Here is an 18,849-nt window from a genome sequence, read left to right as displayed (position 1 = left end):
AACCTTTATCTTAAGAATAAATTTGTCATAATAACTTTTATTTTGACTCACTTGACGTCATATATTTGCCTCAAAAAGGAGACAGAATTTTTTTTTTTGATAAATCAAATTGTCAAAATAAAAATTTTCAAAAACAGAAATATCTTTTTTTGGTGCAAGGTTAAAAAATAATGATACAAGAAAGAGACTGGAGAAGGAAAATCTCAGTACTGTATATAATTATAGAAAAAATGCATTTCTTGAGACCTATATATATTAACCCTATGTCCTCATTTTGGCTGGGATAGAGTTAATTTCCTTTCTAGTAGCTGGTCTACTGCAGTTTTTTGGATTTAGGATGAGAATAATGTTGATAACATACTGATGTTTTAGTTGTTGCTAAGTAGTGCTTAACTAAGTCAAGGACTTTTCAGCTTCTCATGCTCTGCCAGGTGCACAAGAATCTGGGAGGGGGCACAGCCAGGACAGCTGGCCCAAACTGGCCAAAGGGCTATTCCATACGTTATGATGTCATGCTCAGTATATAAACTGGGGGCAGTTGCCTGGGGGGGCAGGGATCATTGCTCAGGGATTGGTTGAACATTGGTCAGTGAGTGGTGAGTAATTGCATTGTGCATCACTTGCTTTGTGTATTCTTTAATGATGGTGATGATGATTACTATTATTTCTTCCTCTGCTTTCCTATTAAAATGTCTTTATCTCAACTCGTGGATTTTACTTTTTTTCCGATTCTCTCCCCTATCCCACCAGGGGGAAAGGTGAGCGAGCGGCTGTGTGGTGCTTAGTTGCTGACTGTCAAAACTGTGTTTGTTTGTTTGTTTGATTTCAAAGAGGATGTCTATTATAATTGTCTTGATAGGCTGTGTTCTGTATTGCATTCTAACTCTCTGTTTGCTTCTTTATTCTGTTTATTTTTGAATATTTCTTTTCATTATCTACCTTTGGCCTATTTTTTTTGTCTCCTTTTGAACTATCTGTACTGTTACTTATGAAGTGTATATTCCAGTACAAGAACTGATTTTTTTTTTCCCTTTTGTATCTTCAGGCATCTCAATCACTACCTTCATCATTTCACATGAAAATTTGTGGAGTAAGCAAAAAGCTCAGGAATTATAAAGTCCCTTATAACTTTGGTATCATACCTTCAATGCAGTCTTGAGATCTTTCTGCAAAATAAATGGAGCAGGCTACCACAATTCCCCATAGGTTCATGTATAGGCTCTAAAGTTTTTTGTGACACATTAAAATTGGTAGATAAAGTAAGAAAAGAATAGATCAAGTTTTATTCTATTACAATCATTGTCAACTGAGAGTTAAGCAAAGATTTTTCTCATGGTCACATTGTCTTGAATAACTAGTGAAGTATGAATTGTAAATATAATTGCTTAAATTGCTATAAACTACATTTTAGATGGGAAAAAGGCAAACTCCAAAAAAGTGTCTATTATCTAGTACACACAGCATAACAGGTGCAAGAATGACTGTATGTGTAACAAAAACCTGTGTGTGATCATCTGAGAGCTTTTTTTTCCCTAATGAAAATAAAGAAAACAGAAACCTATTTTATTCTTTCTCTGGGCAGTGGTAGTTTGGAATAGTTACACTGCAGTCAGCCAAAGATTTGTGCTAGATTAAGAATTCAAAGAGACAGTTCTTGACCAAGAACTCCAGCTTCAGGATGGGGAGGAATGAGACTCAATGCTCAAACTGTTCAACAGGTGAGAGATTAATGGACAGATTAGACACACAGAGCTTGTCTGTCTTTCTACATGGTCAGAGTGACAGAAAGTTTCAACATTAGCATTTCACACTTTAGATCTGAGTGTGTTTGTGAAATAAAACTTGAGATTGTGTTTTGTTTTACATTGGGGCATGGTTTTGGAGCACATGCATTGATTCTTTTTGGATGAAACTGAACTGGAATATACACTTCTGAACTACACTAGAACAACTCTGAATTAAGAGTATCTCTGAATATGAACAGTGTTGCCAGCAGTGTTTCAGTACCAGCTGTTTCAATCTATACATCAGCTCCTTTTAACCTATGTTACCTGATAATACAGAAATAGCCAAAGGACTCACACATGAGACTTAATATCTCAGATATCCATTTAACATATTCTTTAATGTAGACTTTGAATGTGAGACCACCAATCCTCCAGAAAACTTGTGCCAAGGCACAGGTACAAGTAACAGTTACTCTGGAGAGTTACTTATCTTACTCCATTCCTGCTATGTTACTTGAAGGAAGTGGGGGATAATCTTGTTTTGGAGTTGCATAGCAGTGAACCTGTGTAAAAAAATTCCCCCCCACCCCCAACTTCTTTGGATTTGTTCTAATAGCACTGGTGAGTCTGCACCTTGAATACTGTGTTCAGTTTTGGGCCCCTCACTACAAGAAGGACATTGAGGTGCTGGAGCATGTCCAAAGAAGGGCAACGAAGGTGGTGAAGGGTCTAGAGCACAAGTCTTATGAGGAGCGGCTGAGGGAGCTGGGGTTGTTTAGTCTGGAGAAAAGGAGGCTCAGAGGAGACCTTATCACTCTCTACAACTACCTGAAAGGAGGTTGGAGTGAGATGGGTGTCAGTCTCTTCTGCCAAGTAACAAGCAATAAGGCAAGAGGAAATGGCCTCAAGTTGCACCAGGGGAGGTTTAGATTGGATATTAGGAACAATTTCTTCACAGAAAGGGTAGTCAGGCATTGGAACATGCTGCCCAGGAAAGTGGTTGCGTCCCCATCCCTGGAGGTATTTAAAAGATGGGTAGACGTGGTGCTTAGGGACATGGTTTAATGGTGGACTTGGTAGTGCTAGGTTAACAGTTGGACTTGATGATCTTAAAGGTCCTTTCCAATCTAAATTATTCTATTCTATTCTGTTCTATTCTATTCTAGTCTATTCTATATGAACAGATTTATATGTTCTGAGAAGTTGAGAGGAGGGAGTATCTCAAATCACCACTTTACTAGTTGTACATGACTGTACAAATGCTCCTAGAGAGCATTTGCAGAAGCCATTAAACCAGCATTCAGTTATACCTAGAAAGAGTTTAAACACAGGTCTGTCTACAAATGTCCTTGATATGGGGTATAAAAACATTTTGATATGTCTTTTAAATAATCACCAAAATACATTTAAACAATAAATCAGATAATTAAATTATTTTAAATTGATCATTCCTGCCTCATAGATAGTAAATTACTGCTAGGGTCCAAAGGTTTCTGATAGTTCATAAGCCCATACAATTTGATATGTGACTTTAATGTCCTAAGATGACAGCTTCGTTTTCATGCAGGAAAGATACTTTGAAACATGGCATTAAGAGTGTGACAAGGCAGTAATAGAGTCCACTATGCCGGGGAGGAGAGAAAGGGGAATTTTATTTGTTTATTTGAGAATTAGGGGGAAAAAAAAACAAACTTTTTTTTTTCCTTTCCTTCTTTTTTTCTTTTTTTTTCCCCAGAGCACAAAATCAGACCAGAAGTTCTAAGCCTTCCAAATTTCAAGCTCTTCATAACATACAGCATGTAAACAAAAAATATTCTTAACTTATTTAAACCAACATGTTCTTCTAAACTCCTATGACTTTAAATAAAGGCTTTCTATAATTGTTGGTGTTTCAAACTTGCAGTAGCCTAAACCAATCCTGACAGACTGCACCTTCAAAATTCAAGCTGTCCCAGACTCCATGTAATACCTTTACCCATATGGACACTGCAGTCTCTCTGCATCTCTAACACTGTTTGAGAAGCAGGTCAGCCTGGTATTTGCTATCTCAAATCCAACCTTCTATATAACTTTTCCTGAAAAAGAAAGAATAAAATAGCCACAGTGTTTTTATTCAGTCTTCTATCAACAGAAGCACTGTTGAGATAATTTTTTTTTTGTCTATTTTTAACTTCTGTTTCTGTTGTAGATCTAACAGAAATTTAGGAGCATAGCCATTATAATTCTTAAGTAAATTCTAACCATAGATTCAGTTTGTTGATTTTGCATGACTTCATAGATTTTATCTAAGTTTGTCAGTTATTGTTTGAATATTAAAATAGGAAAATATTAATAAAGCACAGAATCAGAATTTCATTTGGGACAATGCACCCCTTCAACAAAAAGAGTTTAACATTTTGCACAGTCAGTGTTTTCCTGGTTGTCTAGGCAAATTCTCTGTTTACCTCCTCTTAGCTGCATCATCTTAGGCACTTAACTTTGGGTTTCATTCCTCTCAGATTCTGCAACAGTAAATAAATTAGGTAGGCTAGGTAGTAAATTAAAATTATTAGTAAATAAATTAGGTAGGATAAGTCAGGCTTATTTTGCATGGGGAAAAGCAAACAAACAAACAAAAAGTGCAAAACAAAAAACCCAAACAAACACAAAACCCCAAAGCACAGAAACTTGTAAACTAGGGTAAACCACAGTTCAAATCTCTCCTGTTTAATTTGAAGCAGAAGATATAATACATCTTGATGTGGCTTCTCACATAGAACTTCCTGACTTGTTCAAGAGTCAATAGCTCAAAGAATGCAATACATAGGCCTAACCAGTTTCTGTTTCAAATAATCCTGAAGTATTCTAAATGAAATAGAAACTTGGAAATAAAATTGCTAAATCATCAGTTTAAGTTTCAGTTGCAGATCTTCCAAGAAGACCAGACAACAGATTAAATTCTTGAATGAATTTCTGGAAGAAGAGAAGGTCCATGTTGAATGTTTAGAGCTGGGACAGCACATTGACTTGCTTCTCTTGTTGCTGTATGGACTGTGAGAGACAATGGAGCAATAGATGCTGTGGATTGTAAATAGTAGCTTCCAGGTCACACATTCCAAACCTTCTCAGAGCAGCAGCAGCAACCACCTTGACAATCCAAGGCATAGCCAACAGGTCATTTTGCTGTCCAAAGCCATAGGAATGGTACTTATCTTGCAGATAGCAGGGCCCATCTCCACTGTATCTCTATAACTCTCAGTGAACCTTTGTGAACCTTATTTCCCTCTTACACTAAGCACTCACCAAATGCATCCTAGCACCAAGCCTGCTACCACACATCAGAACAGGAAAGAGATGAATGAAGATGGATTATACATTGGAACAGGAAGGATAACATTCATCCCCAGTAACCCTCCATGGGGATTTCCCTGGCTGCCACTGAACTCACAGGGACCACAACTTGGGCAGAGCACAAAAAGGGGTGTGTAACACAAAGTTTAAAGGTCCTGACACTCCAGCTGCCCTGTGTACTTGGCTCTGCAAACATGTAATTGTCAAACATAGGTTGTGTGCATGCAATTGTCAGAAGACGCGTTAAGTCAAGTGGATTGTTCTGTCCTGAAAAACAAGTTCACTAAACGAGTTACAGATTTCTTGTGAATTTGTGCACCTGCATAGTCCCGCAGTGGGAATTTCATTGGCTGGCCCCAGGCTCACAGAAACAGGGAAGCCACAACTTGTAAAGTTGCATGGAAAGATGCACGCTGGAGACTGCTGCAAGGTCCTTTACAAGGTAATGGTTTTTTTTTTTTTTTCTTTTTTTTCTTTCCCTGTTTCCCAGGGTATAATAAACAATATTCCCATTTTGGTAATGTTATCCTGATAATAAATAACCAGTAAGGTCTTCATGTGGCGTTGTTCTCTTAAACTTCTGTTGCGTTATATGTGGGCACATGCACAGGCTCATACATCCACACCCACACATAAATTGAGTACCAAGTTTTCTGGGAGATCCCAACCTGCAAAAAAGCATTAGAGGTGAACCTGACTAGCACTCTTTTGAAGACAATTATAGAAATTAAAGCCATGCCTGGTAACCCCTATAACATACTGTGATCTAAGTACACATTTGAGAAGTGGGAAACAGGAGGGATTTTGGGGAAAAGCATCTACCCTCTGAAAACAACTACTAAATCAGGGAATATAATCCAGGGATATGACTGGCTTGCAGTCCATCCAGGAGCCAAGCTCCCTACAGCAAGAGGCAGAATGGTCTGTACAGGAGCCAAGCTCCCCACAGTGTAGGTCCAAGGGATCCAGCCACAGGGCTGGAGACCAGCACTCCTACAGCATTACTCAGGAGCCTTGTGCTGAGCTGAAATGGGGCTCCTGGGCCCCTGCCCAGGAGGTAAGGGTAAGGGGGTTCCCAGTTGAGGATGCTCAGGGACAGTAAAGCCTGTTTAGTGCGCAAAGGACCCTGATATAGGGAAAGATTATTTTCTTTAGGAAACTTTGAAAGAAAACAGAAACAAATTAAGTTTTAAAAAGGTGGAAAAAGCTGAGGTTTTAAACATATTTTACTGAATTTGCTGTTCACAGAAAGAAATAATTACTTAAATTTCTGTGCATAGGGTTGCCTTCAAGGATCTTATTCTTAGTTATTGAAACACATTTTATTTTAATAATTTTATTTAACATGTAGGAGAGTTATTAGTCATTTTAGGGAAAAAAACAAACCAAACCAAAAAAGTAAATTTGGCCAGGGCCTTGAAAAAAAAAGAAAAAGAAACATCGGTCTTGTTTGTGTTTGCATCTTTCTCCTGCTGCATATTCATGTTTTTTTTTAGTTAAATCTTTATATATATTTGGTGTATATTGAAGCTCATTAAGAATTTCACTCTGTACATAGTTTAATCAGTGTAGATTCACCTGTTAGATTTTCCAAGAAGGCTCAACAATAGAGGTAGTTCTGAATGGCATCACAAATTCATGGTTACCATAGATGCCAAGTCCCACGTTATTAAATATTCATCACATTGGTTTTGTTTTGTATTGCATATGATTCTTTACAAAATCTGGAGATTTATATTCTGTTTCCAACAACAATGGTTTGTATGACCAGTAATGATATGTTTTAGAATGCTTACCTGATAACTCAAGTTGGAAAACACAGACTACATGGCCAACTGCATAAGTATTATTTCATTGCTATTGTATTCAGAATTTGTATCCAGATTATTTTATGTGTTCTACTGATTATCAATCAAAAGTATTTAGTAGCGTTTGTTAACTGAACTTGTTTTAAAAGTGTTGTTTACATTGTAACCTGGTGTAGTCTCACCTCTTTTTTGTGGGGGGAACTGTGGAGATCAAGTTCTTTCCTAATGGACTTTATCTGATTTTACTGTCATACATTTTAGTTCTTAGGGAGATAACATACACAGGTTTAATGAGATAACCTAATTTTCTTTTTTCTTATTGTTTTTGTTGTTGTTAATTTGCATTAGTTGTTAAAATGCATTTTGTTAAAACCATCTGAAGTACTACACTGCTTTTATCATGTCTTCTTGGACAACTTATGAGCTATTTTTTCCCAGTTCATAAGTAGATCTCTTTTTCCATACATATGAACTCTTCAGTTCTGAACATCTATTATCCCTTAAGCATTTGCTCATAGCTTTGGCACTGAGTATGAAACCCAGCCCCAAATAAATTAATTGACATATGGTTTCCGATAATTGCTGGAACTCAGCAGAAAATGGATACTGTGACAATATGTAATCATGCTGGCAATGAATTCCAGCTGGGGAGAAGTGTTTTGAAAAATCTTAATTTCATTTAGATTGCATGTTTTGGGGTTTGGGTTTTTTTGGAACTATAGGGTTTTTTAAGCTTTTTATACCAGATCTATCCCTATTTCAGATGGCATATTTCTTTATGTGTGTATATGAATACAGGGAGCTAGAAATAGCTTCTCAGAAAGAAGCAATCACCAGGATCTTGGACCACACACAAGGGCTACTCATGCATTGAAAAATCTTACCAATGATTACCCAGTTTTTAATACCATTTCTACTAGAAAGATCATTAAGATGATCTGAGTGAAAATACATCTGTTTGTTTAATTTAATTCTCTACAGAATAGTGTACAACCTGTTCTGTTGCAACTGTTAAGGACACAGTTGTGCAACAGAGAGCACTGATGGTTTGCCTTGTCCTTGATTTTGCACTCTGGGTGGACTGAAATCCTCTGAAGAGAAGGGAAGATTGCTCCTATCTTAAAAGTTAAATTTTCTATTTTGTTTTTTAGCATCACAAATTTTATATAGGCATTAGAGCCTTACAGTTTCAAAACTCTATTAATATTTTGGGAGTTCTTAAAGATAGGACTTGGAGCCAAACTTGGAGCTCCTGACACCTGATAAAGTAAGAAGCTGTTTAATCTGCCTGAAGTATTTAGCTTTTGTTGACTTATTACTTTATTTTTTTTTTGTATTATAATTGAATATTTTGGCATTGATACAGAATTGGCCTCATTATTTGGTAACATTCTGTTCACACACTTGAATGTCATTACTCTGATCTTTGTTAAGATAACCAAAATTTTGATTTAGGAAAGCATTATGCTATGGTCAGTGGCAAAAAGTTACAGAACAGTGTCAGAAAATATCTTCTGTTTTCTTTAGTTTCATTATACGGATTACACCTTCCCAAAACAACAATGGGAATATAAAGAAGAATAAAGATTTCATTCTTATTTTCATTTTCTTTTGCAAGGTTTTAAAACTCCTCTATGTAAATGAATTATATCTCAGACTGCATGTCTGAATATGTCCAGCCAGTAACTGAAGTTACCAGTCCACAAATAATTTTTTCCATAGTCATATATAAAAGACTGAAAGATGAGCATTCCTTCAGTCAAATGTCTTTGCTAGATCTGTCCTTTATGAGATCAGGCAGCTCACTGGAATGCTTTCAAGAAAAAAGAAATACTTCTATAGCAATAAAATAGCAGTAAAAATCTCCCTTTAATTTAACTATGTTACAAAACACCCAGCCCTAGCCAGGAATGGGAAAACAGGGAAAGTAGGAACAGACAATGAGCTGACAAACTTGAAGTAACCTCCATGTTAAGAACTCTTCTTAAAACTGAAGAAGATATATATGGGCTGTAAAAGTCGATATATAGGATTTGAAACAATTATGGCTTGAGAAAAAGAGGCTCTGGCTTCCACCAATGAGAGCTTTTCAAAAGGCAGCAAGATTAATTACAGAACATGTAGAAATATCACTGATAAAGTGCAAATCTAGTTTGAGATACCTTCAAGGAATTTCACTTATATAAGTATATTTTGGCCATTCTCCCAAAATATTACTTGTCTCTAGATACATTTTTGTGATATGTTTATTGCATTGCAAGCTGGCAATAAAATTTCCAAAACACCTTTCTTTCTTATGGTATGGACGACATACAATAGAAAACGCACTTCAATTACACTCATTGACTGAAAATGAGAGATGTATAAGTGAGAGGATAAGACCTTGGAGAAACAGAAGATAAATTTCAAAATAGCTGTCCCTCCAGTACGTTTATGCATTCTACTGTAATCTCAGTGTAGAAAACAGTCCAGAAGATGTATCTGTACTTGCAGGAAAGAGCCCATCATGTGTGTGTGCACCCATGCATGTGTGTGTGTGTGTGTGCATGCACACGTGGTTGCTTGTATATATCTATAAAGGATAGCACATGAATCATAAAGGAAACTACTGATACTGAAAATGTTGAACAGAAAATCCATCTCCAAAGTAGTATAATGCAATACCAGAATTTGTCAGTGAAAACAGAGAGCAGAATAACTACAGCCTTCCATTTATTTGCCGTTGGAAAATGTTTTCCCCGGTCATATGATTGAATGTCAATTCCGTGCTGTTTTCTTCTGTTTTGTACCAAATACTTAACAAGATACCTTTTTGGAGAATACTGCAAAACCAGCTCAGTACTACTCTCCTACATGCAAAACATATTGTAAGAAGATATTTCATACAGGCAGGATGAACTTCACATACATTTAAAGATGCAAAATGTCAACTTTACATGGTTTCATCAAAATAATTCCTATAAGATGATGAATTTGCCAGTCACACTGCAGTTTGCCTGTAGTTCTATGTAAGAGTTCAAAAAAGGACTGTTGAATAACCAATGTAACATATGAATGTAGAGACTAATTTTCAGGGTGAAATCTCCACAAGAGAAGAGGCTTGGGAGATGCTGCTTTGTACATAGAAGACAAAAAATAGCAAGCCCTGGTCTCATGCAGTTTTGCTTACTTATTGGTAGTAGTGGAAATGCAAGGAAGGGAAAGCTGCATTATGATTATACACCTTATCCAGTCAACCAAGGCACATAATTTTGGTCCCAAAGGATCCTAAAGATGCAAACCATATTATTAAGCATAGGCTACTATTTGATGATTAGGCTTCCTTATCCCCTCATTCTCTGATTTCTACTGTGACTAAAATCATCCAATTGTGGATGTGGATACAGACCAAATTGTAATGCCCTTCTACTGATGTCACAGATATCTGTTAGAAAGACACCTGTTACACAAAATAGCTTAACCCATATACTTTTGACAAAATTTTTTACTGACTGATACAAAATGGAAAATAAAATACATGCTATTAATTAAATCTTCAAGGTATCTTAGCTGGAATAATTTCAAAGATTTGTACAAATGTACTTCTATAGAAACATTCGAATGTCTTGTGCACTATTTTGACCAATAGCTAACTTTAAAGAATTTAATGGTAGAAATTGGATTAACTAAGAGAAAAAAAAGATGAGGAAGTTAAAGAGAACTTCTTCTGAAATAGAAAAGTAGTTTAATTTATAACATTATGACTCCACATAAAGGTATTTTTGAACTTCCAAATTTATTTTGTTTTATAGACAATTATAAAAATTTGTAATGGATTTTGTTTGTAACTTGACTTGTTGGTCAAGTAAAATGACCAACCAGAATTACAAATTTTATCTGAGAAAACTAAAGTACAGTGTTCAATTTTGTACTGCTTTAACAGAAAACATACCAGCAGATTTTTCAGCTTCAAAGAATAATTTCACACATATGAAATTGAAATATGAACTTAAAACGTTAATCTGGGACACATGACATTCCCAATTTGGAACCAAATCAGCTTGAGCTCTCTGAAATGCCATGTCACAAGTCAGACAGTCTATTTTAAACTCTGCATCTGCAAATTTAGGGCAAGTGAGAAGGCTTTGCATTGATGTAAGTCACAAGGATTTGGCCAAACTATGTTGTATGGGGTTTAAATTAAGGAAGTTCAATCTTCAGTACAATTAAAATAAGCTATTTTTGTGGTGACATGACCAAGAGGACTATTTATCTATTTATAATTTCAAAAGTACTTATAAATTAACCTGTTTCTTTTGATATTTCCTTTCTGCTTTCAGCTGTCCATACCATAACTCCAGGTCTCTCTAGCTAAAAGCCATTACCAGGGCATTTTACAGGGAAACATTAACTCATAGTATTTGACTGCATAAAATACACATATATACTACTGAACTAAGAGATAATAGCTACTGAGCAGTTAATACCATTTACAAACCTGTGACAGGAATGACATTTTTGCCATTGAAAGACCCATAGGTGGTTATTCCTTTTACTAACATCTACTACTTAGATGAAAGGCAACAGCTGATAGAAACAAGTTTATTCAATGGCTTCTTTCTTTCAAGCCTCTGGATGATAAACACAAAGCAAAAAAAAAAAAAAAAAAAAAAAAAGAAACAACAAAAAAACCACACAGACAAAAAAACCAAGAAAGCACACACCAACACCACCCTGAGCAAATCCAAAACAAAACCACTGGGCTAAATTTAGAAGTATGAAAATTCATAGTTATTTCTGATAGGAAAATAGTCATCCTGAAATCTTTAAATCTAAAGGACTCTTCTCAAAGTTGAAAAAAATCTGCAAACCAGAGTATGAAAACATTTTAGATGAAAAGCTGGTTCTGCTATGGAATAGACATGAGGAAGAATAAATCCTATCTTACTGACTTCAGAAAAGTGAAGAAGTTGTGTTAGGAAGTGATCCCTATACCAGCAGTGCCAGTAAACAACACTCTAAGAAAAAAAAACTTAAATTCCCCAAATTAATTCTCAAATCACCTTCAGGTTAAACATGTCAGAAGTAGAGATCTCTGTTACTGGAAAACTGGAGAAAATAAAAAAAAAAAAACAAGAGGGTGTTCAGTGTCAAAGAATCTTCCTAAATGAAACTGTAGTGAATATGTATTTCTTTGGAAAAAAAAAAAAAATTTCCACAAAACCAAAAACAAAACCACAAAAATCCCCAACAATGGAAACAACCAAACAAGCAAAAGAAAAAATCAGACACAGGACATTCAGAAGACACTGTGGCTATAAATCAGCACTAAACATAAATATAGAAAACTGACTTGTAAGCATTTAATCATTAAATATAATCAAAGTAAGCAATATCATGCGTTATAATTCTAGAGTGGAAATTAATACTGCCAAACTTAAGCCATCCAGGTAGGTGTCTGACACAAGTTTTCTAGGCTTTTTCTGTAGTCTACAGAGACAAGTAACTCCAAAGGGCTATTCACCCAGTCTTAAAATAAGGAAGGACAGCTGCAGTTTGACAGTAGAGTAAAACCAAGCATTTTAAGGCATATCCTGTTATATAAGAAATTGCTGTCACATGACATAAAATACTGCTAGAGCATGTATTTACAAAAAAACCTCCCAAATACTCAAAACATGTTTACAGGTTAGTTCTGCCCAGGCTGCCTTATAATGCTCCAAAAGTGTCCTACATTTTTTGCTGTTTCATTAGTCAGAAATGTGACTGCATACTTAGGCCTGAGCAGAATGCAGTCTGTAATGCTGAGTGACTCAGTAGTGCAGCTATTAACAGTGAAATAATGGCCTATGAAAGATGAATACAGATCCTTTCTTGCTACATAAATGATAAATGGAACACAAACTGTTAAAGCTAGCAGAGAGGAAACTTCCCAGTAATACCAGATTCAAAGGGTCTTGAAATCTTTGGAAATAATCTCATCAACTTCAGTAGGATGTGATCTAATATTACACACTTCACACATATTAAAGGAACGAAAAAGATTATTTTAAGCACACACAATTATTATCACCCAATTTTTTGCACTTTAATGTTCTCACTCAACTTTTTTCAGTTCTCTTTCTCTGTCTTTTCCTCTCTTAGCTACTACTTTCAGCTTGGTGACATGAAGCAATGTCAGCTGAAGAAAATGTTTCATTATGCTTAATACTTCTGTCTGACCCTGAGATACACAGCTCTTGTCTCTGGCAAATACACGCTTGTTCCCTTCTCTTTCTCCTTCAATTTTCTTGAAGGTTTAATTTTCTATTTACTGCAGAATTTAATGTCCAAATGAAGTTACTTCTGATTTCATTGGTGTTTTTGCAGTCTATATTGGATTCTTCATGCTCTGTCTCTGACAGTTCAGAGAAAATATGCTGTAACAGGTACTTCCTGTTTGCATATTGCTTCTGGCCTGTTGCCAACCTTTCCTTCTTCTCCTAATTTAAGAGAAGACCTCTGGCACCTGGTCTCTAGCTACATTATTCAATCTCTTCATCCCGTTTAGACATATTCCAAAATCCTCATATTGCAATCCTGCTGTTGAATGCCCAGAGGTTCTTATTTTTCTTTTACACATATATACAAAGTTGTTTTGTTTTTTGTTTTTTGGGTTTTTTTGTTAATGTTCTGCTTTATTACACATCTTTTTCTACTTTGTTTTTCAGGGTTTGTGGGCTCTGCTTTCTATTGTGTTCCTTCACTGTCATCTCAAAGGAGACCACAGACACTGAAAAATTTTAAAGTTTATATGAAGAGATTCCATAGTCATGGTTTGCAGATGTCCAACAAGAAAATCATACACTACACATCAAGGACAATACTAGACCAAAGGTCTACTCTGCCCAGTGATGAGATGTGAAGTCATGAGCAGTGGCATTTGTTTGTTTACATTAGATGTATAAAACAAGCTGTATTTTCAGTAGTCCTAGATACATGATGATGGTAGAAAGTAAAGAAGCATGAGCAGGCTGAGCTCCCTTATTTCACCCCAAATCCATCACTTTCTCTTCTGCCTCTCAGAGTAATGCACAATTATACTAACTTAGAAAACTTATCCTTGTCAACCATAAAAAACTCTTCAGTATTCCTTAGAAGTTCAGCATAAAATAAATAGTTTCCTTCATGTTAATTACTTATGAAAAGAGACTGTGAATGTTAAAATCATGGAAATAGTTCTATTTCAGGTGAGAAAATCCCATATATTTCTCCACAAAAAGGCAAGCAAACAAAAAGAAACAAACAAAACAGATTAATTGAGGCAATGGGCAAGAAAATCTCATTTTGACTCCCTTCTTCTAATCCCCTAAATTTTACAAAATTATTAACAACTTCGATGCCTTGTAAGGGATTGTGTTGGGCAGCCCTAAACAGAGACAATTCTAATATTACCAGCTGTAATATATAATACTAATTAAATTACAATTTTCTTTCTACTGTTTATATAACATTTCAGCTTCTCTAGGCTTTCCCTCCCCCCCTACCCTTTAATTCGGTGAAGGATGCTATGTCTCACCTGTAATTTACTTTACCAGATACACATTAATTTTCTGTATATATTGGATGATTTGTAAAGGAGTCAAATTCAAGTTATATCACATTATCAATGGTGAACATTTTCACTCATTAAATAAACGACAGGTGCAGAATTGTGTATGAACAGTTGATAAAATGAGATCAAAACCAGTAAGGAACTGATAAGAAGGTTAATCCACTTTTTAGAAACAGATTTTTAGTTTAAACGTTAAGAAAATAATATAAAAAAAATAAAGCATTCAAGGTCTTAAAAAGGTTTGAACATAAAATATCTGTTGTCATTGAATAACATTCCTCTTGAGGTAAAAGGGCCAATAATCTAGTTAAATACTCATACCGAATTTCATGAAATGGGAAGAGGAAAGTAAAAGCAGATACGTCCCCTGTGTGAGCTTTCTGTTTGTTAATTACACTGTAGCTAAAGTACGCAGACACCATCTGTTTCACTCAGACAACATTATATACTCAAAGAAAGTATATGAAAGCTTGCAATAAAGTTGAACAGAATTATCTTTCTCTTTCTTCCATCTCCTCAAATATATTTCTTTCCTGGTTAGTAAAATAATATGTCCATACAGCAACAGTGTAATTCAAGTTGTGTAGCTATTTATATATTATTTTAAAAATCTTAAGTTAGGAAGAAAAAAACCCTCTGTGATTCTAATAAGGAATATATACCCAAACTGTGCAACATCAAGTATTTGAGAAGGATTACTGTGATTTTCTGAACCTGGACTGAAGAGTAAGAGAAACGCTGAGGCAGTAAGGCTTCATGGATCCTTTAAACTGTCAGCATTAGATCTCAACAGACTGCAAGAGCATAGAGAATTAAATAAAATGCCTCTCCTGTCAAATGAAACTCTAAAACCTCTTTTCAGGTAAAGCACTGGAAGTACATCAGTAGCTGCTTTATGGCTTTACTCCCATGTCCCATCCATTTTTCCTTGCAACTCCATTCTTAATCTGCATCAATCTCTTTTCCACTCACCCTGAATGACTACCTGAATAAGTTCAGTGCATAATGCTCTCCTCATTTCCTTTTTGGCCTCAACATTAATTAAAGGAGCATGTCTGAGGCTGGAAAGCAGATACATGAGACTCTCCCATAACAGGTTCTGCGAGGGAGGAAGGTAGTAAAATGGCAGAAGTATCTTGAAGCAAAGGAATTAAAAACTCTATTCATGGCTTCAAAAACCAGCAGATGGAGCAGAGGGACTCTTTCAATAAAAATGAAATATCTTTTACTTTGTCGTCTCATTCACATACAATGTGTACTGTGTTTGTCATACACATATGTGGTAGGGGAAAACAAGGGCTAATACAACTACGAAGCACAGGAAGCACAAGAAGATAAATAATGTTATCCTTAAGAGTCTCTGTGTGAACCCATGTTAGAAACATTGTTACTGCTAAACAAAATGATGATATTAGAACAGATCTTGCTAATCTTGAAAAAATATATATAAATTTCACTGATGAGAAAAAAAAGGTCGAAATGGACCTCACTCAATGATTTCTTCTGTTTCAGCACTAAAAGTGTCTAAAGAGATTTAATAACAGTTAAGTAACTGTTTAGATTTGTCATCACACTGCCTGTAATAAGATGAAATAGTGCTAGAAGGCAAAAAGGAGAAGGACACTGCTGTTTCTGTAGTGCTGTTTCCCATTTCATCCTATACAAGCACAGCAGGAATGAAAACTCTGCACAGATGTCTCTGAAAGCAGAAATGCTTATTGATTAGAAAAGGATGAAGCCTTTAACATGCCTATATCACCTCCTTTGTGAAAAACACTATTTGTAATTATAAGCATTCAGGCACTGCCCCAGCTGCCCTTGAAACAAACTTGCAAACTAGCAAAGAATGTGATTTTTTTTTTTTTTTTTAAGATAAAAATATAGCTTTACAACAAACCTGTAAGTCTGGGCCAATTCTTTCCCTAGTAAAGTCAGAAGTATCACTGATTTCAATTGTTCCCAGCACTACAATTATCTGTGAGTGAACTATCTTATAAAAAAAAAAAAAAAAAATCATCAACTTACTTGAAAACTGTATGGCAAATCCAGATTTGCTGATATAAAAATCTGTGTCAAACTGGATAGTTACTATGTTGAGTGTACTGTGAATGCCTTCAGGAACAAGGGATCCACTAATTTCTTTGAGTAACATCTCATTCTCAGGTGGACCATCCCAAACTCGTAGAATATCATGGGATGCCTCAGTATCAAAAGCAAGAAACTGCAGGCTGTAAGAACACCATGATTTTATTGTCAGCTTTCATATTACTCAACAACATATCTTTAGCAACAAAAGTAAAAAAAAAAAAGAAATAAATTTTGATTTCCAAGGGTGATTTTCCATAATGTTTCACACCTTTACCTTTGGATGTATAACAGCCTAATACAGAAATGTATTTGAAAGAAAAAAACTAACAATATTTGCATTTGTCTACCATAAAGCAAAATATTACTTTAGCTTTTCAAATAATCTATAAGTATCCAGACAATCTTTTCAGAAAATAGTTTCATTTTTCTTAAGACAATATCATGTATCACATTCTCATCAAAACAAATTAAATGGAACTGTAAACTCATGCAATTAGTGGTATAATGTTAATAAATAGCTAACTAAAAAGAACTATTGAAATGCAGGGTTTTTTTAAAAATGTAGACTCTTCCACTAAACGGTTCTGCTGACTCCAGCACTTTTTACATATCTAGCCTTATAACTTTGGCATTAAAATAGCATTCATATTAGGTATTTTTTAATCAGATTTCCAGTTAACAGTCCTAGTTTTTATATATGTTTGCAAATATACATATATGAATTGGTTTAAAGTTCATCAGCGTTTCACAAAATTATAACCAATTTTAAAGCTTGATTTTCATCAGACAATGTTTATTGAAAAATAGACAGTTTCAACACAACCTACATATTCAAGCTTAGAATGCCAAAAATACTGGCCTTGAGCTGCATCTTAAATTTGAAATCCTAAATCCCTTTTTTCCTCTACTGTACAGGTAAGGTTTGGTTATTATATAATCAAAAAGATTTGCTATAATTATAAGATTCATTTTCAGTACCTGACAATATTTCCTGGGTCTACTTCAATCACCCACATGCAACGCAGATTGTTGTCATAAGGAAAAGGATAGCCAGGAGATAAGATTCTTCCTGATGATTCTCCTTTAAAACGGCCTCCACATTCAGCTAAGAAAAAACAACATTACGTAATGTGTTACTTTTAATTCATTACAGGTGGTCTTCCAGCTAATCATCTGAGCAATCAATTTATATATCTACTTTCTTGCTGAATAAGTAACACGACTAAACTGACTGTATGCCCTATGATTGTAAGACATCATATAAAGACCTAAAGTGCCTTAGGAAAGGAACCTGTAAATGTGGTTTGATTTGAATATTTCTCTATTTTCCTTTGGCACCTATATTTTTCTAATAATTTTGAATACAACATAATAATTAGAAAACATATAATTATATAATGAAAGGAATATGGGTTGTTACTTAAAAAAACCCAAAACAATCCAAGAACACCATGTCACCCTAATGCAATAGAATTAAATTAACTAAATAAATTAGCAAGTACAAAATAAAATATATTTTTTTTTAAAAAGAGAGGAAACATACTAAATACAAACAGGCTATTCAGACAGAAAATCAGCCTCTCAGCCTAGAAAAAAAAAGTTGTAAAGCCTCTTACTCAAAGCTCGTCCTCACAGTGAAGATATAGTATTTCTTAGAGGATAACAGATGGTAAGTAGCTCCCTCTTAGATGGCCTCAGCCAGTCATTAGGCAAAACTGAGTATCTCATAATCTTAATACCTAATTTTGGAGAAAACCTAATTTTTTTAATGTAGTTCTCTGAGACCTTTAAAGCCTTCCCATTTTGCTTTCCTTCCTTTTAAAGTCCCTCTAATGCTTTCTCTCTTGTGAAGTGCAAAGCCAAAATAATGCTTTGATTACATCTCTTGGTATAGTTAAAATGCAGTTTTATTTTGCTTTAACATCACCTAAAATATTTAGTTGAAAGATTTATTACCTTATGATCTGTGAGTTCTGTGATAAAATATAATTGAAATGCTATTCTTGATGGATTTTCTGACATAATAAAAGCAAATTTGCAGAGACAGGTGGCCTTTTATATCTTTTTTAGGCACTTTGCCAGTCTGTTAATTCCTAAATACTCTTTAAAAAAAAACCAACAAACTTTTGTAATTATTCAACTCAGAGGATAGCATAGTCTATTTTTCTTCCAGTAGAGTAAGGATATAAATAAAATGCACTATAAAGAAAAAATTACTCACTGACAAACTGAATGAAATTTAAAATTAATTACATTTCATGCAGGACCACTGAACAACTACAAGTTTATAATTTCTAATTTTCACAGAGGATAACCAGTTTGC

General features: G+C 35.0%; 1 protein-coding gene across 1 annotated transcript in view; it reads right to left on the bottom strand.

Moving 5' to 3' along the window:
* Positions 1 to 18,849, bottom strand: part of CSMD3 (CUB and Sushi multiple domains 3) — a gene marked incomplete at both ends in the record, with an annotated part of 751,074 nt that overhangs the window by 228,832 nt on the left and 503,393 nt on the right. The window contains 2 exons of the mRNA XM_082307341.1: positions 16,464 to 16,666; positions 17,505 to 17,631. Coding sequence (XP_082163467.1) covers positions 16,464 to 16,666; positions 17,505 to 17,631 — 330 coding nt within the window. The remainder of the gene's footprint in view (positions 1 to 16,463; positions 16,667 to 17,504; positions 17,632 to 18,849) is intronic.

This window comes from Platalea leucorodia (assembly GCF_965183815.1).
Source record: "Platalea leucorodia genome assembly, chromosome: 1".
NCBI classification, from domain to species: Eukaryota; Metazoa; Chordata; class Aves; order Pelecaniformes; family Threskiornithidae; genus Platalea; species Platalea leucorodia.
This window is presented reverse-complemented; position numbering and strand designations above follow the sequence as displayed.